At 51.5% G+C, this 23,801-nt stretch overlaps 1 protein-coding gene across 9 annotated transcripts in view; it reads right to left on the bottom strand.

Annotated features, from left to right (window-relative positions):
- Positions 1–23,415, bottom strand: part of PAX2 (paired box 2) — a 99,183-nt gene extending 75,768 nt beyond the window's left edge. For 4 of the 9 annotated variants that reach the window (XM_066323946.1, XM_066323944.1, XM_066323950.1 and 1 more), the window contains exons 1-3: positions 10,735–12,941; positions 6,631–6,799; positions 5,129–5,326 (exon numbers count right to left, since the gene is read on the bottom strand). In XM_066323946.1, the coding sequence (XP_066180043.1) occupies positions 5,129–5,326; positions 6,631–6,799; positions 10,735–10,777 (410 nt within the window). In that variant the 5' untranslated portion in view covers positions 10,778–12,941. Of the gene's footprint in view, positions 1–5,128; positions 5,327–6,630; positions 7,063–10,734; positions 12,942–23,028 lie in introns of those variants that run through there. The other 5 variants (XM_066323943.1, XM_066323942.1, XM_066323948.1 and 2 more) reach the window with 2 other exon arrangements.
- Between the last annotated feature and the right edge of the window lie 386 nt (positions 23,416–23,801).

Genomic DNA, 23,801 nt, shown 5'->3' with positions numbered 1-23,801 from the left:
GAATTCTCAAGTGCTGCCGGCTAGCGAGGGTGGCTCAGAGCGCCGTGTTTGCGTAATACTGATTTCTTCCGCATAGAACACTGCCCCTGCCCTAATGCGCCTGTTTCTTGCCAGACAGTTGTTTGTCTCAAAACCTTATGTACCTCAATTGCACGAGCTAAAGCTTCACCTGATGTTAAACAACCTAGCTCCAGTTTGGAACTTTTTCTTGTTATGTGTTGAACTCAATGGACATTTTTAGTGAAAGATCATACTGAGTTTTACGAAACTTACTAAAAGCTGTTATTTTCATTTTGCAGAAGGTAAAACAGCCTTCTAAGGAGTCCGTGTGACCTGCCTAAGATCAGTCAAAAAATTAATGTCAGAACTGGCAAGAGAAATCTGATCTTTGAATATGCTATTCTTTGCTCTAAACTACAGGCCTGCCTGCAGCCACTGAAATTGGCCATATGCTCGATAATATTTCAACATACAAGTATATTTCACTGGTCTTTATAACCCAAGTCAATGTATGTGTCTTTCCATATGTATTTTTAAAAGCACATCATAATTGGAGACTTTAACTAGGCATCATCAGCCAATTGCCGTATTGTGAAAATGGAAACATCTCCCTAAACCGTATGCTTAACGCTAGAAATTAATTGATAGCCAATACCTAAAAGAAGATCCAAAAAGCATCCAGCAGTTTGACTGAGATAATATATCCACTAAACTCTATTCTCTGCCATGGGGTGTTAGGTCTGCTCTCAGGAACTCAGGGTCCAAAGTGTATCCGGAAGACTGACTGAACTCTGAAATCCTTTACCTTTGGCATGCCTTGGCTAAGAACTAACTGGGAGTTCCCAGTACTGAACCTGGCTGCCCAAGAACTGGGATAGAGGTACAAATCAGGGGGAGGTTGTTTTGCTTTGTCTTTCTGGACCTCATTCATTAATCCAAGATAATTCATTAATTTAAGAGAAGCAGGAAATAGTGCTTAAACAGCAATGTCTGTTGCATAACTTGCATTACTGTCCACATGTCCGTGATGTGCTCTATCCTGTTCCTACTAACATACACTGTCTAATTCAGAAGATTTCTCTGGGATGATTTTTATCTCATGAAACCTATGTTCTTAGCTAAACTATATGTTCTGCTAAACAAAGGAAAAGTTCTCACGTCTGCCTCCAAGTTCATTTTTAGGAGACTGCCACAAAGAGCATCTAAATTTAGCAGTGTCAAAATTCGGTTGAAATAGTCTAACCTGAAATGACCAAAGATAACTGGTTTATAGTCATATGATAGATGGAAATTTTGGGCTGGCAGCAAGGTGCTCAAGTGACTTAAAAGCATCAATTGCTTATCGGAGAATTAACATCTGTCATTTGCCTACTTCTCAACTACATGCACTGTGTATACGTGTGTGAGTTTACATACATGCAAGTATAGATGCATGTTTGTATGTGTGTATGTGTACATACCTACACATACACAGTTGGTTTATACTGCATAGTATTTAATGTGCGAAGTGGGAACAGGAAAACTGTTGGCATAGAGATAACTGATCTCGATCCTCTCATTTCTGGTGCACTTTGCTTATTAACACTCATACACTCTCTAGATCTTTCTCGTAATTAAAAGAAATCTACTGCATAGCAGGAGACTTTAGTATTTTTTCCTGAATCCTGTCAGGGTAGTTAAGTCATGTTTTTTTTTACTATAGCTTGTATTTACTCTTTGCCTGCATGAGTTTGGTACAAAGAAGTTTCTGATAAAACTCAGAACTAAATAACATGTTGTCCCAAATGCATCCTGTTATTCTCAGTGCAATAGTGACAGATCAGTGCAATGTAGGCACACAGAATTAAAAAAAAAAAAAAAAAAAAAAAAGGATTTTTAAAGTGTTAAGAGAGACTTTTAAAACTTAGTTGAAACAGTTTTTCTGCAGTCTCTCACCCAAAGACCTTTACTGTTAAACTTTAATGTTAGACTAATTCTCAGAAAGAAAATAAAATGTAATTAATACATTTTCAAAAAATCTTATCATGAGCAAAAGTGGGGTTTTTCTGTGTACAAGAACATCTCCATTTTGAAGCACAGTATTCACAGTCTGTCTGGGGATATAGGTAACTTCTTTTAATGTAGGTGCCTTGCTAGTTGCCTTAAGATGTTAAAATGGTCCTGGATATAGCTCTAAGTGTTCTAGACACTGGGCAAAACCAGATTTTTGCATTGGAAACTCCACATTTTGCAGAAGTAAGAGGACAGATATTTGTTGATGACTAGGTTTTAAAATTAAAATTTCTCTGACCACCAATCACAAATTGGAGCTAATCTAACACTTAGTCTCTGAGCAGCTTGAGAGAGATGACCATTTACTGCAGGTAAGGGATTTGCTGTTACAAAGAATTGACCCCATTTTATTACAAAAAAATTCATTGAATGTGAATTTTTATAATAAGGGAGAGAAAAATGTATATTTAAATTTTGAGCTTCTTTGTGTTTTGTGAATTCTGTGAGCTGGAGTCATGAAAGTCACTGGAGTGATGAAGTTCACTCTACTTTCCACGGCACTATTATTGGGACCTAATATACTCAATATTTCTTATTTCACTGCATTTTTTTCCCCTGTTCACTGTCCTGTTCTTGTCTAAGACTGACTTTCAAATTTTATTATGGGTGTTATGGGCTCACTTCCTCACACATGTGAGTTTTGGGGAGCCTCATACAAAGGCAAACAGTGGGAAGTTGGGTCTGAATTTTTAAAAGGAATGGGAAAAGACTGAATCTTACAAAGCTAAAATGTTCTTGAGCCTTGGGGACAGCACACTCAAATGCCATTGCCATAGTGGGTCACAGCTGAGCCTCTCTAGTATAATAATACTTAGCACCTACAAAACATTTGTCCTCAAAGTATTTTATAAGTACAATCTAACTAACATCTGTTTCCACCTCCTTCTGAGAAAATCAGTTTTCATTTCCAGTGTGGGGAAAGTGAGGTACAAAACTCCCAAAACCCTGCCGCAGAGTGGTAGCATGGTGGGAGACAAATCTGGTGCTCAGCTTTCTGCCCGGGACATCACAACCCAGATGTGAGGCACTGGATCCAGCAAGCGTAAGACTGAGACTTCAGTGACTTTTGGATGTTGAGATCCCTTAAGCTAGCTGAAGTATAAATATATGTTGGATCCATACAGGCTATTTCTCCAAAGAGCCTATGGCCATTCCTCTGGACTTCCATACACCAACTCAATTCCTTACAGGTGTAGCTGTCTGTCCTTCCACAGCTGCCTTTGTAAGGTGTCTGAATGTCAAACTGTTATTATTTCAATACCTGACTGAGAGAGTAACAGAGACCTGGAGGTTTTTTAGGAGGGTGTATAATTAGCCGATCAGTATTATGTTACCCTGTTCATAACTTAATAACCATTTTAATACAGATGGCACACACAGGGATAATTTCCTAGGGTAGCCTAGCAGTATATTACAGAGACAGTGTGTCTGAGGGAATCTTTCTTAGCCAAGGTACATTCCACTAGCTAATTCTACCTGCTGTTTTCAAGATGATTTGGGATAATTCCATATCATTTGCAAAATATTAAAACCCATTTATATAGGATGCCAGATTTAGAAATACACGGTCTGAGTTATTAGACATATTTTGATAAATCTGCCATGAAAAGTGCAAGACAAAAAAATACCACTGTGTTTTCCTTGCTATTTTTTCCCTTCCCTTGCTATAAATACACCAGGTTTTGGTTTTGTGGGGTTTTTTTCAATCTGGCTAATCTGCTATATATCAAAAGGGCCACTATACCGATTTGTGCATTTTATCTAAATAGACAGTACAAAAGCCTGCATGGTTATTTACACATACCCTGTGTATGTTTATTTGACTGGGAAGAGCCATACATTTGGAATTGCATCCAAAATTTCATGTATTTTTTCTCTGTTGGTGAGGTATTTCATGCCTATGCGTGTACCTTTTGCAAATATCTTTGTGTTACTCTGTTTCTAGATGTTGTATTTTTGTGGGCACAGTCAGGGTATCTGTACATACATAATACTAAAACAGTGTAATTACTTTTACTGTGTGCACAAGAGTGTTGTGTTGCCAAAGTGTGAAGATCTGATGTGTGTTGTGTTTGAACGTGCAGGCATGTGGACAGTCTGTGTGCTTTGACGTCTGTCAGTACTTGATTACATCTATTCCCTTTTCTCCTGCATCGATCCTGGTTTTTTGTCTGTCATATGGTTATTTTTGTCACCTCAAACCTGAGACCAAATCTGAGTCCTTTCAACAACAAAATCAACAAAATCTGCACCTTGGCAGCCGGGGAGGAAATGGGGAAATGGGGAAAGCGGAGTGGGGGAAAATGGTTCGCTAGTGCGAAATCGATTCTGCGAGGGCAGGGATCAGACCGAGTCGGGGCCACAGGGACCGCGGGGAGCAGCGCTCCCCAGCCGGGTAGAGAACCGCCCGGCAAATTTAGCCGTTCCCACGGGCTACCGATGGGGAGCGAGCCGGGGGAGTGGGTGCGAGGGAATCCTTCCTCCCGCGCTCAGCGGCTGGCGGCTGTGAGCCCGGCTTGGCAGAAGATGACGGCAGCCTTTCGGCTCAGAGCTCTCCTACCCTGACAAGGCTGAAGGTCATCTGCACCGCGGTAGGGGTGTTGGAGGTACACGGGAAATCCCGGCTCCGCAGCCCGTCACCCCTCCAGCCTGAACAGCGCCCAAACCTGGCGGCAGTGCCGGGCTGCTCGGCGGGAGCTCGGGCGCTCTCTGCAGCCCTGCCCCGGCCCCCGGCTGCCCCTGGGCCGGGCGGCGGGCACAAGCTGCGGCCTTGCTGCAGCGAGCCCCGGGACAGACCCGCGCACCCGGTGCTCGGGGCGGGCGCTGCGGGAACGGGCAGCTGTTTTCGGTCCCGCTGCCCGGAACTGAGCTCAAAGGTCACGGCGGGGCCGAGGAGCGCCCGCTGAACCGGGCCGGGGACTGGCGGGCCGTGCCCACGGGTCCCGCTGCGGGCAGGGGAATGGAAAAGGCTGGATCTACCCTGACCGAGGAAGGATTAGGCCGTCCTCCCTTTTAGAAGGGGTTTTATGGGGCCGTCAAGATGCGACTGGGCCGCGAGCTGCGGGGTTGCTCTTACCTGTTTATGGACGAGACGCTGGGGACCGTGTCGTTGTCGCAGATGCCTTCGGCCAATAACCTGTCCCGGATCTCCCAGGCGAACATTGTCGGGTTTTGTCTCTTGTACTCGGCGATTTTATCCACTACTTTGGGGGTGGCCACTTTGGGTTTGGAGCCTCCGATCACGCCGGGCTTGATGCTTCCCGTCTCGTAATACCTGCACAAAAGATGGTCAATGGCCTGCCGTGCTGGAAAGGGCTCCGCCGTCCTCGAGCACTCAGAGCCCCCCTGGCCCTCAGAGCGCCCCGCGGACCCCTGCCCCGTGCCCCACCTCGGCTTCGGCCCGCGGGTACGCGGCGTCGGGCCGTGGCCGCTCGGGCGCTGCATGTCTCCGCTCCGCAAGGCGCCAGGCGGCCTGACCGGGGGCTAAGACAATCCCTTCGCCTCTCTGGGGCTCGCTCTCCGTTTTTGTTTGGTTTGTTGTTTTGGTGGGGTGTTTTTTTTTTTTTTTTTTGTGTATGTGTGTGTGCTAGAATCGAGGGGCGCTGCCTCCCCCTTCCCCCGCTTTACACGCACACACTTCTTTTAGGCCCTGGGGTCGGGAAATAAAACAAAAACCCTCTCCCCGATGCAGCCGTCCGGAGGCGAAGCCCGCCGAACGCGGGATCGGGCCGGGCGGCCGGGGAGGGGCCGTGGGGAACGGGCAGTGGCGGGCTCGCACTCCCCCGCCTGGATCTCCCAGCCGACCGCTCCCGAATCGGGGCGCCGGCCGGGCTGCGGGTGCAGGAGAACGGTTTATCCCCGCCTCGGGGTCCCTCTAAAGCGGGTGCTCGTACAGGGCACCTGCAGCCCACTCCCCGCTGTCCATTAGCTCGGCTGCCGGCAGCGTTTCTGTCCCGGCCTTCGCCGGGCACGGCAGCGAGCGTACCGCACGCACCGGCGGCTGGGGCTCTGCCGCCTGCTCACAGCGCTCCGCATCCGAGCGGCTGGGCCAGGGCCGTGGGTCTCCCCGAGCAGCCCCCAGGGATATTGCACACCTCATTTGGCCATGATCGGTTACCGCGGGCATTTATTTATTTATTTGTTTGCCCTGCTGTTTGTTTATTTACCCTTGTATTTGGTAAGGCTGCTTACGGCTTGTTGTGAGTTAGGATTATTTTTTTTGTTTGTTTGTTCTTGCTGGATTGGGTTTTTTTTTTCGTTGTTCTTTCGTTTTCTTTCTCCCGTGCCTTCTCTCTCCCGCGCTCCCACCCACTCTTCTCAAAATATTTTGTCTTCCCAGGAGTTTTCAAACACCGCCGATGAGGGATAGAGGGAGGCAGGGGAGAAACACGTCCTTGCCAGCTGGAGGAGGGGGCCCTGCTCAGCTGCGGGCTCCCACTGAGCGAAGGTGCCGGGGCTGCTCGGGGTCGTGGCGGGGAGAGCCCGGTGCCGCGGGAAGGGCGGAAGGTCATACTGGAGTGGGGAAGGGACGCAACGTTGCAGTCTCAGGGGAGGGAAAGGAGCTGCCTCTTTCCTTACCTGCCCAAGATCTTGCTGACACAACCGTGGCTGACCCGCAGCTGCCTGGAAATGTCACAGGGTCGCACCCCCTGGTGAGCCAGCTCCACTATCCTTTGTCTCACCACGTCAGGTAGGGGCCTGCCGTTCACAAACACCCCCCCGAGCTGGTTCACACCCCCGTGCCCTGCTGGGGAAAGAGAAAAAAAAAAAAAAACACAACAACCCACGCACACCAGAAACACACCGTTAGTCGTGGATTCTTTTACCACTCGTACTGCAAAATCTCCAGTCATTACAGATGGATGGAGGTGACGGCGGGGGGTCGAGAGTGGGGAACAGGACGTGGGGAAGCGAGGGAAGGTAAACAGGAAGAAAAGGGGAAAGAAGGAACTAAAAACAGGGAGAATGAGAAAATGAGAGAGGTAACAAGAGAAAGATAATTAGAAGAAAAAGAAAGAAAGAAAGAAAGAAAAAGAAAGATAGAAAGAAAGAAAGAAAGAGAAAGAAAGAAAGAAAGAAAGAAAGAAGAAAGAAAGAAAGAGGAAAGAAAGAAAGAAAGAAAGAAAGAAAGAAAGAAAGAAAGAAAGGAAGAAAGAAAGAAAGGAAGAAAGAAAGGAAGAAAGAAAGGAAGAAGGAAAGAAAGAAAGAAAGAAAGAAAGAAAGAAAGAAAGAAAGAAAGAAACAGTAGAAAGAAAGAAAGAGAGAGAAAAAGAAAAAGGTAGGCAGAATGAATTTTCCCGAGACAGAGGAAGATTATTCTCCACCTTCCCGTACGCCGCCCTCCCTCCCCGAGCCGCTCTCGTCCTGCGGTCCCGACTGGGATGCCGGGGCCGTGGATTCTCACGGCCATTGTGGTGGACCGAACATGGAAACAGCGCCCGCGCCCGCTCCTCTCCCCAGAGCAAGGCAGAGATGCACTCCCAAACTCCAGAGCTCGACCTCTTAGAGGCTCCGGGCGGACTCTGCCGCAGTCCCCCTTCTCTTTACCCCTGGGCTTTTTCTCTCATTTTCTTTCCAGGATTTTCTATCACGTTGTCAATTACAGTTCCTCGCGAACTCCGCCCTCCTCACCCCGCGGCATGTCCCCCATGCAAGCAGTCCTATCCCGTTATTTTGGGATACGAGTTGAAAGGACTCACAGAGAAAAAGAGAAAGGGAACGAAATGAAGGGAGAGACGGAGAGAAAGAAAATATTTTGAGTCCTGCAGCTGGTGTTTCTTTACAGGCGCACCCTCTCTCTCATTAGCTTTCGATCTTTACAGGAAAAATTTTCCAGGGGGAAAAAAAAAACCCCAAACCACAGATTAGTACTGTTCCGCGTTTGTTTGTTGGGTGTTTTTTTTTTTTTTTTTTTTTTCCTCCCCACCACACAAATCTAATTCAGTGAGAATTTAAATTCTCCATTTTCTTCTGTTACCTCCTTACCAGGCAAAAACCTGCTCTCTCTCATACAGGACTGCTAGGATCGCTTTTTTAAAACCCGGATCTGTCTTTCTCCATTTCTAGAAATAACTTGGGGAAAAAAAACCAAGTATGCACCTGCTAAGTGTGGGCACGAGAAACGGAGTGGCGGAGGAAAAGGGAAATATCTCCTTTTGGGACGCAACAAGACGGTCGTGAATCAAACGTCTGCGTTAGAGCCGAGAGCAGTTCGCCGTTGCCAGGGCATGGGGAGATGCCCGCTCGCAGGCGGTACAGCTTCCCTGGCGCTGCTACCTGAGCGTCTGTGTCTCCGGAATATCCAGCTGATATAGCTGTGGAGTGCACTCTGTATTAAAGCTTTCCTTTCACATAACCCTAACCTCCTGTGTTTTCCTCGCCAAGAGATCTTAGTTCGTTTTGCAGTTTGCTGAAAAATGATCTGTTTGTGTTTTCGTTGAGGTTTTTTTTTCTCTCCTGCTTCTGACACTGACTTATTGGCTCTGAACTTAGTGGAAACTCTCATTGCCCTGCGATCGATCCAAGTCCTTTCGCACAAATAGAGTTTTTCCCATCTCCCCCACCCCTTCAGTAACACCTTCACACATCCCCTCCCAGCCCCATCGGCCGGGGCGCCGGCTGGCTTTCTCGTCGTTCCCCGCTGAACCGGGGTTATTTTTCTCATTCTTTTCTTAGCCTTTTTAAAAACGTATTTAGAGTTTCAGAGGGGACGGGGGATGTTTATCTTCCTCCACTAAAACCCGCGGGTATATATTGTTGTGTTCTTCCTTCATTTGTTCAGAACCCCTTCTGCACATGTTGCCTCTAAAGTTACAAGATAGCAATTTCTTCGGCAACTCCATGATAAATAATTCAAACCACCTATTATAACTCGCATTACAAAGTATTAAAAGGCAACAGATGCAAAGAGATTAAAAATTAATAATTCAAATTATTGCAGTCCGGATATTTTTCACACGAGTTTGTTTTGTTCTGCCCCGTGGTTTTCTAAGATTCTTTCTATCAGAGCAGTCAGATATTTACGTCTATTTATCTGCATGCAAGTGCCGGCATCTGTATTTGCACAGACTCAGTCGTGCCGCTGTCGTACCGATCGTGAGTTGCTGTCTGTGTGTCAGAAGCCTGTGCTCGCATCTGTATAATTGCTTAATAATATCCAGGTCTGTAGCTCTTGAAATCCACTTTAAGAAACGAATCAAATGTTGGTGGGGTCTTTTTGTTTTGTTTAGATTTGGTGGTTTTTTGTTTTGGTTTTATTTTTTCCCCCTAATCGGAAGCCAAATATTGGTCAGGAATTTCCCTGGAGTTTTTAAAAAAATCACCGGCAGTGAAATGCCTCTTTCATCTGCTGACATGTTTCGGATCGTATTGGAGCCGGAATTACTGACATCGCGTCTGGAAACAGATCGCACCGCTGAAAACTAAAATTAATGTCTAATGCAAGGAGTTTTTGATGTTAAAGCTCTTTGAAAGCTTTAACACATTTTAAGTGATGTATTCTGGAAATCAGTTATTAGGAAACAGAAAGGCAGTTACCTACATCCGCGTTTGGGGATTTAATCGTGGGTTTATATTTCTGCACCTTCCTTCTCAAGGCAAAATCGGGATTTTTTTTAAACTTCAAGCATTTCCATTTTCTATCTTTCGATTTGTGTTTTATGCAGCAGGCAGGGCGTGTCCTCAAAAGTTTCGGTGTCAAAAGTTACAAATTGCTCTTAATTATTCATTTCCTGACTCAACATACTCTCAATCTCGATTTTCTATTTGTATTTTTTCTTCTTCAGTTTAAATCTCGGAATTATTTTCCCTTCTGCGGTTTAATTAAAATCGCTGGAAATTCCTTGTTACAGTCCCTGGTAAAGGGAGCTTTTCGTGTTCCTTCATCCCTCTCTTAAGAAAGCCTTTTAAAATTGAAAATATAGCACGAATGCCCTTTTCTCTGTGCCAGGAAAGTATTTAAAATTCACAGCGGCTATCTGGTAAATAAACCAGAGGAGATCGTGACTTCTTGGGAGCCTCCGAAGCCACTCCATCTCCCAGTCACACAATTGTCCTATTTTTTCCCGCAGTCCAATCTTTCGCCAAACCAGAATGACTCACAGAACAGCCACCGACTAACCCGCCATTAATTCGAAACTGGCATCTTCCCTCTCTGCCACCGAAATCCGAAATCAAAGCAAACAGCATCGGATCGCGGGGAAATCTGAGGGGTTAAAGCCGCGGAGGGCTGCGAGGAGTCCCGGCCCGGCTGGGCACGGGCCGGGAAAGGGCCCGTCCCGGGGGCTAACGCGAGTCAGAATAAACTCCTGTGGTCTGAGGGGCCACGGGGAAAGTGCATTTGCGGGGCATAGCTCTGGTTCGGAGGGGGCTTTCTCTCGCGCACTCAGGCCACGCAGCACAGGCACAGCCTCACTCAGTCCCCTGCCCTCGGACTGGGGGTCCTGGCCCCACTGCCAGCGCGGAGCTCTGCTCCCCTCAGCTCGGGGGCTGGCCGGCATCCTTGCTCTGCTGCTCGGCCCGACAGTATCCGTCCTGCCTTCTGAACGCCTCTCTAAGCCCGGTATCGGCCAGCGTGAAAAGGTGGACCTGAAGGAGGATCAGGTAAGGAAGGATGGTTGGGGAAGGAAGAATGAAGGGATGAGAAAGGGACAGCAGCGGAAGGAGCCGGGCTCCAGTACTCACGGTGCATTGCTGAGAAGGGGTCTGCTTTGCAGTGCATATCCATGGGGAGGCAAAGGAAGGGGAAGAAATCGGCTGAAGCCGCCGTGTCGCCTCTAAAACTCAACTTCAAGACTTAGGGGAGAAAAAAATTAAAAAAAAAAAAAAAAAAGGAAAACAAAACAAAACAAAAAAAGCACACGAGGAGGAGAGAGGAGGGGAGCGGCGGGATGCGCTGGGCCCCCGGCCCGGCGGAGCGGGCAGCGAAGTACTTTCCGGGGGGCGGGAGGGCTGCGCCGGCCTTGGGGGAGTCAGCAGAGTCCGTGGGAGCGAGGGGCTGGCGGCGGCGGGGGGCAGGTGGGTGTCATGGCTGGGAGGGCTCAGAGCATCCCCGGCGGCGGGGAGGGGGTGCCGGAGCAAGGTGCGGCCGGAGGCCAGGCGGCAGAAGGCGCAGGAGGACGCGGCTTTCCCTCCTCCTCCCGCGATCCGGGGTTAGTTCATTTAAGTTCAAAGCAGAGTAGCAATCCCCGGGAAAGCGGCGAGCGGCGGGCGGGCGCGACCCCTCCTCTCGGCCGGGCGGCGGATCCGGCGCCCGGCGGACTTTCGCCCGAGGTGGGAAGTGCTTGCGAGAAGCCGGGGCCGGAGACTGGAGCCTCCGCTCCCGGTGTGTGTCTCTCTAAAAGCCGCAGCGCCCTCAGCCCCCCGCCCGCCTCCCCGGAGATGGATGACTTGTCAGACAAAGGCAATAGATTCCGACACTCTCTGATTCGCCAGCGCGCCGAGCCGAGCGCGGCCAGGAGAGGAGAGGGGAGAGGAGAGGAGAGAGAGGAGGGCCGGGCCGGCGGCGCTCGGCGCGGGGGGGGCCGCTGCCTGCGGGACCCGGCGGCGGGGGAGCCCCGGCCGCGCTCTCCGGAGCGCCCCGGGCCCTGCGTGTGCGGGGCGGCGGCGCCCCTGCCCGGCCCGCGGGAACGGACCGGAGCCCCGCTTTGTTGTCACTTGCGGCTCAGGATCCTTAACTCCCTTATTTAGCACAAGCACACACGCCTTGCTAGTTTCACCTCCCTTCTCACGCTCCACTTTTTTTTTTTTTTTTTTTTTTTTTTTTTTTTTAAACCGGAGACTTTACTCGGGGTAAAGCAGGACAGGAGGGGGATTCGATACACATCAAGGCTTCCGTGGTGTGCGGCTTAGTGGGGGAGAAAGAAAGAAAGGAGGTGAGGGAGAGAGAAGAAGGAAGAGAAAAAGGAGGGACAGCCAGAGGAGAGAGAGATCAAGGGAGGAATGTAAAAAGAAGGAAAAGAAAGAAAAGTAAATAGAAGCCAGACAGAGAGAAAGAACGAGACAGAGAGAGAAGGAAAGCGCAAGCAAGCTTCTTGCACCTCTTTAAACCAAGAGATTAGGTCCACTTCAGTCATTGCAAAGTATTCCTTCACATGCATTTGGGGAAATAACAGCAAATCTAACCTCACACTTTCCACATCTCTGCTGTTTCTCTCTGTCTGTCTCTTTTTCCTTTTTTTTTTTTTTTTTTTTTTTTTCCCAAATGCTAGAATTGGATTTTAAAAGTATTTTACAAATAAGTCTACTGCTAAAACAGACATAGCTTTGACCTAGCAGAGCAGTATAGAGCAAGTAAGAAACACCTTCTTAGGGTAATAGCTAGGGCCAAAAAGGTAGGACAGAAATTGCTGTTAGTTCAGTTTTGGTTTTCAGACATGAGAGTTTGCCATCACCTGAAATGGGCTTCCTTCTCTTTTTTTCCCTACATCCTTCCCCACCCCTCTGCTTATCTGCCACAAAACAGGCCCCCCCCCCCCCTTTTTTTTTTCCTAACTGCTTTAAGTAAAGAATGTCTGAGAGATCTTTATGAAATATTTTCCACTGTCTCATAAATCATTTTGGCACTTCAGCTGATGTTTTATCTTTCTCTCTCCTCTCTCTCTTTCCCTTGTGTGCAAAAAAAGGATGATTTGGAAAATAATTTTTTTTTGTTAGACCGCCGGGATCACATAGAAGTGAGTCCTCGGCGACTGCGGGGCTGCGCTGCGGACAGGCGCGGCGGGCACGGCTGAGGCGGCCCTGCCCGCCGCCGCCAGCAGCCCCTGCACAGGCGGAATTTTCCAGGGGATCGGGGGCTCTGCGCTGCCCGCTCAGGGTCTGCGCTGCCTCCCGCCTGGCGAAGGCAAAGGCAGCGCTCCGGCTCTCCCGGGGAGCCCCCGCCGCACGCCAAGCTGAGGGCGGCCGCTGCTTCCCGCCGCCGGACCAGGCTGCCCCGCTCACCGTGGACGCGCCGTGGCTCTGAGCCGCCGGCCGCAGCTCGCCCGCCCGGCAGGTCCCTCATCAGCGTTCCCGCCCCGGGCCCCGGGCACGGCCGCGGCGGGACCGCCCCGCGCAGGGCCGAGCGCGGCCGGGCTCAGGTGCGGGGCGGCGGCGCTCCCCACCGCGGCCTCTAGATGGAGCCCTCCGGTCGCTTGGCGGAGCGGGGACGGGCCGGCGGCGGGCCCGGGCCGCTGCGATCCCGCCGGGATCCTGGGCACGGCACGGCACGGCACGGCACTGCCCGCGCACATCTGTCGGTAGGACAACGGCAGCTGTCGAGGCCTCCCGGCAGCAGAGTCTCCTGTTCGTGGCGGGGCCGGGATCCCGCTTATCCTCGCTGCCGGGAACCCCTCCCGCCACTCGGCGCCTCCCGCGTTGCCCGTGCCTGGAAACGGCCCTGTTACAACTCTCCGTCACCGACCGGTCTAGGGCGCTTCTCGTCTTCCAGCAGTCCCCCCGCCCTCGCTCCCTTCCGCCCCAAGCAGCCCCGATTGCCCCCGTGCTTGGGGCCGTACACAGGGACACGGCCGAGCCCAGAGGCAGAGCGGGAGGTGCGGGCGGGAGCCCCCGGCAATGCCGGGTAGAAGGGAACTCCCTGCGCCTGCACTAATACTTGCTGAGTTCAGGGACCCTCTGAGAGATGCTCTGAGCCTTTGTGACTGACGATTGTACGGTTAACAGATAACAGCTTGGTGCTGGGTTGGGGCAGCCGGCAAATCCCAGACCTCCTCCCAATAATGTATTTTGCCTTAGTTTCCTCACAGTTTTCTCATATGAGTAAGAAAAAAATACATGAATAGCAAGCTCGAGAAATAACACAAAATGAGCACTCTGCGACACCAGCCTGAATCCCACGGCACGGAAGTAACCCGAGTAAACCGGGGAGCCCTGAGCCCGGTAGTACAAGACAGCTTTCTAAGGAGAGGGAAGGGAAGGGAAGGGAAGGGAAGGGAAGGGAAGGGAAGGGAAGGGAAGGGAAGGGAAGGGAAGGGAAGGGAAGGGAAGGGAAGGGAAGGGAAGGGAAGGGAAGGGAAGGGAAGGGAAGGGAAGGGAAGGGAAGGGAAGGGAAGGGAAGGGAAGGGAAGGGAAGGGAAGGGAAGGGAAGGGAAGGGAAGGGAAGGGAAGGGAAGGGAAGGGAAGGGAAGGGAAGGCTCTCCGCTTGCTGTCCCCTTCCCCCACCACACATACCACAATATCACCTGGTGCACCTTCCCACACCACACTTCCTGGAAGTATTGCTTTGTCAACATTTAAATCCACTGAACAATTCCTGCCAACCCAAATTAAAAATACCGGGCCGTCTGCGCGCCCCCGGGCATTGCCGTGTGTCCTGAGGGACCAGGCGAGGCCAAGACCACGGGCCTCTTTCCATTTCTATAGCTTTGCATCTATTCCACTTCACAAGCCCTGTGTGCTTATTTCCCTCTCTCACTTTAGATTAATCTTTTCTTTGCTTTGTTTTTCCTTTTTTTTTTCTCTCCTGCTTTTATTTCTTTTTCTCAAAGAGAATCTGAGAATCTCCCCCTTCTTCTTTAACCCAGCCTTCTCCCCCCCCACCCCGCCGCCGCCTTCCCCCAAGCTAGAAACATTTACACTTCAAAAGAGGCGGCCGCCTCTCTGCGGAAATTTCAAGAAAAATAAACTTTTTGGGGGAGTTGCAATGATAGCCATCTTTCGATCTGCTTCATTAGCTGGCTTTCTCCAGCTGATCAAGTCGAAATCTTCTCCATTGATCCTGTTTCCCACCCTTGGTTCCAATACACATAACCTCGAGGGCCCTGTCAGCGTCCCTTCGAAGTCCTTTTGAGTTCCGTGCTGCCTCGGCTTCCCTAACTTGCCGCCTCTCCTTGTCCTTGGGAACCGGGCTCTACAGACGCTGCTCTCGGAAACCTCTCCCCCTGCTCCTCTGCCCGCTCGGGAAGGGCGCTGTGCCCAGGAACAAAAGGGGTCGGGCGGCGGGGGGAGCCCCCGGGAGGGCTCCGGCCTGGAGCAAACGGCTGTGCCTGTGATCGCATTTGTTTCCAGAGCCAGGACTTGTGCCCACGTTGATTCCCTGTTTTCTATGGGTTGTTTGTAGCCAATTATGCTGGAAAACAGCTAAACGCGACCTATGGCTGTAAGATGCAGGACGGTGTGCTGCAGAGGTAGAAGTTTTGGATTTGTACACCAGGGAGATGCCGCTAAGTTCTCAGCTCCACACCCTGGTTTTTTCCCCTTGTTAAGTGCGCAAATACTTATAGCCTAAATGTTGGTAGTTTGGAGGTGGTTTAGCTCAATCCTAAATATTCTCAGCACCGTATTTATGAATTCACAGAATAAATCTACGTGACTTTCTAGCTGTAATTTCCTGACACATAGTTTCTGCGTCAACAAATTTAACTTTCAGCATGAGAAAGTCGGTGGCGAAATCCCTGTCTGTGAAAAGACAGAGGGAAAAAATGATACCCCCCCCCTCCGCACACACACAAAGATGTGAGCATTTAAGGGAAGGAGTCGGCATGTGTGTGAGGGCCAAAGGGACCTTCAAGTTAGGGGATGCTTTGATAAAAGATTATTGGACGACTTTTTGGGTGCTTTGTCTGAGGACAGAATGATTTCTGCCCTGAGATTTCTTGCTGCCTCCCGCCAACGAGCGCCCAGATGAAAGGGGTATCCCCATGTTGGCTGTAGGGGTGCTGTGGTCTGGTCATACCGGAGGGTAGCGGGTGATGGGGCAGGGCGGAGGTGCCGAGCAGTAGCATGGAGATATGCAGGACCGAAGCTGTGGGAGATTTCCAAGGGGTGCATAGGGTCGGGCAGGGCCGAGCAGGGTGCGGGGAGACAGCCAGTTTCCAGCTGCTCCTCCCCGTCCCCCCAGCTGCCCTGCCCCGAAGACTGCTCTTGGTGACTGAGTTAACAAATAAACATAAATTAGGTTTTAAACGAACAATTAACAAGAAAGAGGGCGCGAAAAGAATAAAAGACCCCCATCCTTCCCCTCCCCCTGTGTCTCCGAGCCCCTCTTCCCCTCTCCCTCTCTCTCCCCCTCTAAGCACCTCTGGTCACGTTGGAGGATGAGTTTTTGGAGAGCTTCTGGTACAATATGGAGCACCACGGGCTGCAATTTCACACTCCACAGCACATTCCCCCTAAAGCTACTTTCTTTTTTTCCCATCTAAGACCCCCTCATGTCTCCCCCTCTCTCTTTCTCTAGCTCTTTTGTGAGCCATGGGTGGGTTGCATGTCTGGGGGACGCCGGGGCCGCGAGGAGGCCGGCGGCCGGGCCCTGCCAGCGGGGCGGGTGCGTGTGTGTACCGGGGGGGCTGCGCTCCCCCTCGCCCTGCCTGCTGCTGGCTTTTCCCTTCTCTGCATTTGTTTGCCCTGAATGGTAATAGCCCACGTGTGCTGCTCTTTATTCAGTCACCGACACTTTAACCTCTCCTCTTTACAAGAGAGCGTTTGCCACAAAAACGAGACAAGCCGAAGACCTTTTGCAGCCTCATTGAGGGGGTAAAAAAAAAGAATAAAAAGGAAAGGAAAAAAAAAAAAAAAAGGAGAAAAGAAAAAAGAAATAGTGGAAGGGGGAAGAGCCAACAATGTGAAGAGATACTTCTGCAACAAAGCCGCCTCTTAGCGCACCGGGACGGCCGGAGCTGGGGCGAGTCTCCAAGCCTCCCGGGCCACAGACATATGGGGACAAGGGCGGCCTCCACACAGGCCACCCCAGCCTGCCCCTTCCCACCCTAAGGAGGCGGGCAGGGAGGGGCGCACGGGTCCCGGCACCGAGCCTCGGTCCATCCCTGCCCCGGAATATCGCACCCAGTGCGGGCTGGAGGAGCCCCCGCTGCAAGTGGGGTCCCCAGACCTGTTTCGTGTCGAGGCGGCCTCCACGGGCCGGCTTCGCCTGCTCGCCACAAAACTCCTGCCGCCGAGTTTTGTCTGTCCCGCAGTCCCAGAGCCCCTCCGGTCGTCTGCCTGCTCATTTCTTTGCCCCGGAGCATCGGAACGGGGGTGAGGGCAGAGGGGTTTCATGATGTTCCTCTGACCCAAAAACGAACTGGCCCAGATGTGAACCCTGCCTCTTTCGTGATAGGAGACTGTGCCACTGGCAAGGCCCAGCTGTCTCTTGCCTTTGCCCTGGGCTGCCGCTGGGGTAGAGGCGTGGGAGCCCCCCTCTATTGCCTCCTCCCCCCCATGCTGGAGATGTCTTCTTTTTTGTCCTCTAATTTCTCCATAAAACTCCCGATGAGTGAATTAGACGCTTATTAAAGTCTCCTTTTAATCAGCAGTAGTGGGAGATCCTCCCTCCCTCTATCTGCCCGTCCAAGGTTAGTTTGCCTCAGGGCGATTTGCAAATGTTAGGATTTACAGTTATCACACGCAAAAACATTTATATAACCCCTAACTATAATACACCCATAAAAATGGGGAGGCAGCGAAAACTGCTGCGGATCAGCGAAAAACCCTATGGCTTGCCCATTAAAGTCCCCGGAAAGGGTAATTCCAGCAGTCAGAGGGGCCAAAGTGTGGTAATGACTGCCTGGGATTCACATCTCCAAAAATGATCGCACAAAAAACCCGCCGGGGAGAGGGGCGACCGCTTCGCTCCACTCCCTCCGCAGGGCCGGCGGGGGAAGCTGGAAGCAGACTTCTTCATACATGCAGTAGAAAGTGATAAATATGCCTCGAGACTTCCTTCCTTCCTTCCTTCCTTCCTTCCTTCCTTCCTTCCTTCCTTCCTTCCTTCCTTCCTTCCTTCCTTCCTTCCTTCCTTCCTTCCTTCCTTCCTTCCTTCCTTCCTTCCTTCCTTCCTTCCTTCCTTCCTTCCTTCCTTCCTTCCTTCCTTCCTTCCTTCCTTCCTTCCTTCCTTCCTTCCTTCCTTCCTTCCTTCCTTCCTTCCTTCCTTCCTTCCTTCCTTCCTTCCTTCCTTCCTTCCTCTTCCTTCCTTCCTTCCTTCCTTCCTTCCTTCCTTCCTTCCTTCCTTCCTTCCTTCCTTCCTTCCTTCCTTCCTTCCTTCCTTCCTTCCTTCCTTCCTTCCTTCCTTCCTTCCTTCCTTCCTTCCTTCCTTCCTTCCTTCCTTCCTTCCTTCCTCTTCCTTCCTTCCTTCCTTCCTTCCTTCCTTCCTTCCTCTTCCTTCCTTCCTTCCTTCCTTCCTTCCTTCCTTCCTTCCTTCCTTCCTTCCTTCCTTCCTTCCCTTCTTTTCCTTCTTTTCCTTCCCAGCGAAGCTGAGCCCGGGCAATTTTTACACACAAACAAATCCAGCTCCCCAGAGAAAGTTGCTGCGGTCGCGTTCCTGGCAGTGGTTCCCCAGCCCTGTTGCGAGCCCTGCCCCACGCTTCTCTGCTCCACGGAAGGCTCTCTGGTCGGATGGGATGCGGCGGGAGCTGGGTTGGGGAAGGCAGGCTCGTTTCCAGCGCTAAACAAAGGCTGGAAACGCACCAACAAAGGACCTGGCGCGGCCCCTCCGCCCCGTGCGAGAGCCGCAGGTGAGGGCTGGGGCTTGCCCGGCCGGGCGCGAGGGGTCCTGCCTGCGGACCAGTGCTTGAATCGGCGGCGGGAGGGAAAATGCCAGTCTGCAGGGCTTCAGGAGAAACTGGTCGTAAGTTGGTGGGGAAACTTTCTTCCCCCTTCCCCTCTTAGTGGGAAAGCCGGGAAAACGGGAGAATTTAGCTCTCTCCTCCTGTGCCGTTCGCAAAGACGGGCTCGCTCCTTCCCCTGGCTGGGAGCCGCCAAAGCTCAAGTTAGGCGCCTAATTAAAAAAAGTGGCAGGAAGACTCATGCCTCTTTAACATGAGCTGTTAATGACCTCGGAGTTTACTGCCTCTGAGGAGGAAGACACAGAGGGAGAGGCAGAGGGATGAAGTGTGCGGGGAAACGGAGGGAAAGAAGTGGGGGTGTCTCTCAGCGTAGTGGAGGAAAAGAGAGAGAAATTAAAGGAAGGGTAGGGGAAATGGAGAATTCTAACTTACAAAAAGGAGCTGGAAGGTGGAGGGGGCGGGGAAGGACTGAACTGTGAGCCGACACCAAATCCCTCCAGTTTCCCTGGCTGCCTCATCTGGGCAGCTCGGGCGGGATGCGGAGTCAGGGAGCAACTGTGCGGGCGCGGGAGAGTGGCGCGCAGAGAGGAGAGAGACGAGCGGATCCGGGATGGAGGGACGGACAGAGGGAGCGAGGTTTTCCGAGCGCGGAGCGTTGTTCCCGGGTGCCTGCCTTTCCTCCTCCTCACTCGGACCCTGGTACTTTCCTCCTTCCTCTCCTCTCTGAGGGTTGCAAACCAAACGTCACCAATCAATACGAGCCCCGGCTCTGTGGGTGCGTGTGTGCGTGTGTGCGTGTGTGAGCGTGGTTGTTGATCCTGACCTGCTGGACTTCAAAAATCTGCCTCTTCTGACTCCCTCCCAGCCTGTAAGTTCAGAATAACAACCTTCTACATCTACGCTAACTTTTATTTGTCGGATAATTCCTTTCTCTAGGAGAAAAAGAAATTGTCACCATGTGAACGGCTGATTTCTGACACACGGGGCTTTACCCCTCCCCCAGTGTGGGGAAAAATACGTCCCGTGGATATCTTTAAACCGTGCACAATCCATAACTTTGGCAATGTATATGTAGTGTTATTTCTGCAAGGCAGTTTTCCAGGGTTAGGGGAGGTGGTTTCATTTTGCTAAATGGATCCTTTGTGGTGAGTGCAGATTTATGCCCAGTTTTGATTTATAATTAAATTAGCTTCTAATTTGCAATATGTGCGTCTGTGTTTAAAATGTATCTAATCTGTGAAATTGAGGACTGGGGCACTTTAAATGAAAATCTACCTTTCGCCTCAAGGGTTTCTTTATGAAGGGATAGCCGGGAGGGCAGCGTGCAGCAGGGAAGTGAGGTTGTAATTTCCATTAGGAGATGTCAATCAATCTTTCTTTTCAATACATCAATTAATAAATCCGATTGGTACTGCGGGCTGCTCACCCCCCCCCCCCCCCTCCCCCGCCCCCGGGGCACTCTTTTTGGCCGGATGGGGAAGTGTGAGGGGAAGGCAAACTTTGGCAGGGAAGTCCCCGCAGGCAGAGCCCGACCCGACCCGCCCTTCCCCCCTCCCCTTCTCCCCCGCTCCGGCCCTGCGCGGGGCTCCGGGACCGGCTCCAGCCTCGGCGCGGCGCTGGGGGCGGCAGGCGAAGCCGGCGGGACTCCCTCCGTCGGCTCTCGGGCTTTCGCAGAACTAAATTGACACAACTTGGTGAGATACGGTCAATTCTTTCCGCCCCCATACTGGGGGTGTGCACACGCGGTTAGATCTGGGCCCGGGACCCCCCGTCTTAGCTGATTTATATTTAGGCTTCACTTATTTAAGCGGCCCTCCCCCACCGTCCCACCCCACGCAGCTCCAACCCGGGCAATAGTACCATGGGTTTCATTGGTTATTTTCCAACGGAACCGCAGCACCTAGCTTTAATTTTTCACAATTAAAAAGCGGCCGGGATGGCGGAGAACTCCTCCAAGCCTGACAGCTCGCCCTAGCTCTCCCTGCTGTTAGCGTATGCTCCGCACCTACAAATTACCGCGGAAAGAGGGGAAAGAGGGTATTTATTACTATTTTTTTTAACGGGCAAATTCAGTAAAGCCTCTAATTTAGCAATTACACCGATTCTCCTTTATTTTCAAGTGGCGCTGGTCGTTCAGCAGAATGTCACCATGGTGGGCAGGCGAGGGGAAGCCCGAGGACAGCCCGGCGCAGTGCCCACTTGGGGAAAGTTGGCCCGGCGGGGACAGGGCAGATGTGGGGAAGGGGGACAGAGCCGGGACAGGGCGGCACCGAGGGCCTCCCGTTGGGTCTCTGCCCTTAGAGCTTCACAGTCAGGAAAACCGGACGAACAAAACTAATTCAATGTGTCGCCTCTCCCTGACAGAACATACACAGTATTTTATAGAAATCCGGCTACAGAAAGGGCTGACTTTCCTGAACCCACGACCAATGTAAAAAAGACGCTTAGAAGGAGGAGAACATCCTCAAACTACTCCGTTGTCATCGTCATCATCATCTTGTCCGTTTGATTTAAAAACAGCACGATAGGGAGCACGCTCCCACTGAACGCTGTCTCCTCAGCTTTCTTTTTTTTCCTCCCAACCGCACGGCTTTGTACCCTCAGATTTGCGGGCTACTGCTGCCGGTTCGCGTTGCCCGACACAAGCAGCGTTTTGCGTGTCTCCAGCGAGAGGGGGAACGCTGGGTGAACAGAGGGCTGCGAGTGGGAACACGGGGGATACGGGGCTGAACTTCGGGAAGGAATGGAGTAAAAAGAAGAGAGAGAGAATGAGAGTCTCCCAGGCAGCTCGATCCCATTAGCTCCGTCCTTGGGTTGCATATTTATACGGTCTAGGAGGTGAACAGATGGACTATCAATTTAATTCCATCTTCAACACCATCAGAGATTGATTTTCTACTCGCTTTTAATTTTGCCATAATTAATTAGATCATTACAACTGTTTTCTATTGATCTCCCTATTTAAACCTCAGATGCAAAGGGACTTCGGCAGATCCTTTAAAAACACAGAAGGGAAAAGGAACAGAGGGGTTTACAAACTTTCTGAAGGTTTTTTTTCCAGTTTTGACTTAGAAGATTTTCGGTGCAGAGTAGCAAAAAACTGCCTCTATGGCCTTTTCGTTTAGGAGGCCTTTTTCGTTGCCTTTGTAATTTTCTTTTACGTTTTGGTGAATCTTTGTCATATTTATGTGTAGTATACAGCATATATAATAGATTTAATTGGTTCGATTATGAAAACATAAGCTTGCACGTGTATATGCATATATATATATTCACACACAACGTGTTTAATATTGAGATTTACAGAGGTGGTGCACACACATTTATATATGGGGAAACTATCGACAGAAGAGATGTGGTTTTCTGAAGGGCGAATATTTTTATTTGCCTCCCATACGTGTCTCTCTGTTTGTGCACTTGAAGCCCTCTCTAGGTGGGGGATATTTCACCCTGCGACTCCATCAGAAATTACAAAGGAAAACCAGCGCTATTAGCTCCGGTTCCTAGCCTCGGTTCCCAGCGCCCGCCGCAGCCTTTCTTTTCCAAGCCTCCCCTGCAGCAAACGACTGGCAGCCGGGGCAACAGCACGGCTCTTTGCTGGCAGTCGGTGAGGTTTGTATTTTAAACCTCTGTATCCTTTTCCCCCCTAAAAAAATCCCTAAATTAAAAGCTCTGTTTATATACTTAATTTGAGAGAACAAAACCGCGTAATTGTGCTTTTACCGCGAGCGGCAGCGCCGAGGAAAACCTCTCCGGCGGGGTCTGTTTGAAGCTTTGTTTGCAAATCATAAAATTGCTGTCTGGGAGACGGGGGCGATCCGGAGACGCGTCCGTCGGCGGAGCAGGTTTGGGGGGCTCAGAGGCAGTCCCGGCCCCCGCCCGCCTCAGCCCCGCGCTTCGTCCCCGCAGAGCCCGGGCAAGGCGCTGGGCTGCCCGCGGGCCCCGAGGCGGGGACAACGCAGATCCAGAGCCAGCACGGCGGGCACAGTTTCCCGGGGTGGGGAGGGAGTCGGTGGAGGAAGAGTTTAAGCAATGCCCTGAACTTTCTGCGGACGGACGGGAGGGACGTCCGGGGTTGGGGCAAACAGACAAAGGCCGATGGAGGGGGCTGGTTGGGCCGCCCGGGGCGCCTGGAGGGCGGCGAGGCAAAGCGCCCGCGGCCGCCGGCGGTCGGACCCGGCCGGGAGGGAAGGGAAGGGACCGCGGCTGGGCCCTCGCGTCTGGGGGCTCCGCTGCGGCTCCTTGCGAAGCTCCCACGGTAAACACGGTGAGAACCCAGCCTTTCAAGCGGGGCTGGAGCGGGACACCCGTAAGGAAAAGGGATATTTAGCAGGTGAGGTAGCAAGTGTTAAAGGGGGATCTGGCAGGGCGAGGAGGGTGTGCGTGGAGGAGAGCAGAAGCAAGCTGCCTCCTGCCAAAGGAGGGAGTTGGGGGTGACGGTCTCATCCCTCCCTGCTGAATATTCAGCGCCCCCCCGCCTTACCTGCTCTCCCTGAGCTCTGAGCCATGGCTCCTCTGCCTAATGGCCCGTCTCCCCGGGACGGCTGCAAGCCAGTAGATCCGCCGCGGCCTTTTCTTCGTTTCTCTCCTCCCCGCTTGGGTGTCTTGCTTTCCCCCGCTGACTTTCGAGATCTAGGCGCAACCACCCAAAACTAAACGGTTTAGATAACAACATACACACACACCAGAGCACCACCACCACCACCACCACCACCACCACAAAAAAAAAAAAAAAAAAAAAAAAAAAAAAAAAAAAAAAAAAAGAGTCGCAGAGAAAGAAACGCCGCTCTACTGAACCGGGACAGGCTAAAAGGAGGGGAAAATAAATAACAATCAAAGCAAATGCAGCGCTGCTGCTTATAAAATTGGAGAGGGGCTCACCTGCTCCAGTCTATCAGGGCTGTGCAGCCAGGGAGGAAAGGGGCTGGGGGGGTCCCGCGGGGATGCTGCGGGAGGGGGGACAATGCCTGGACTTGAATCTTTCTTGAACCTTTCCCCGTTGAATCTGCTTCCCCTTGCCCCCCTCCCTCAAGCTGGCTACCTGTAGGGAAGTCTTGTTGCAACAGCAGATTAATTTGTTGTCTTATTACCATAAAAATGTTCTCAGAGAGGGGCTGGCAAGGGAGAGGGGGACGCGGGACAGAGGAGGAACTTTCTCCAAGTTGAAAAGAGAAGCGGTGGGCTCAGGCTGGGGGTGGGGGGAGCTCGGGGACGGGCGGGGGGTTGGTGTGGATGGTGGCGCAGCCCACCCGGGAG

Source organism: Sylvia atricapilla, chromosome 8 (genome assembly GCF_009819655.1).
Source record: "Sylvia atricapilla isolate bSylAtr1 chromosome 8, bSylAtr1.pri, whole genome shotgun sequence".
Classification (NCBI taxonomy): domain Eukaryota; kingdom Metazoa; phylum Chordata; class Aves; order Passeriformes; family Sylviidae; genus Sylvia; species Sylvia atricapilla.
Note: the sequence above shows the minus strand (reverse complement) of the source record. Positions and strands in the feature narration are given on the sequence as shown.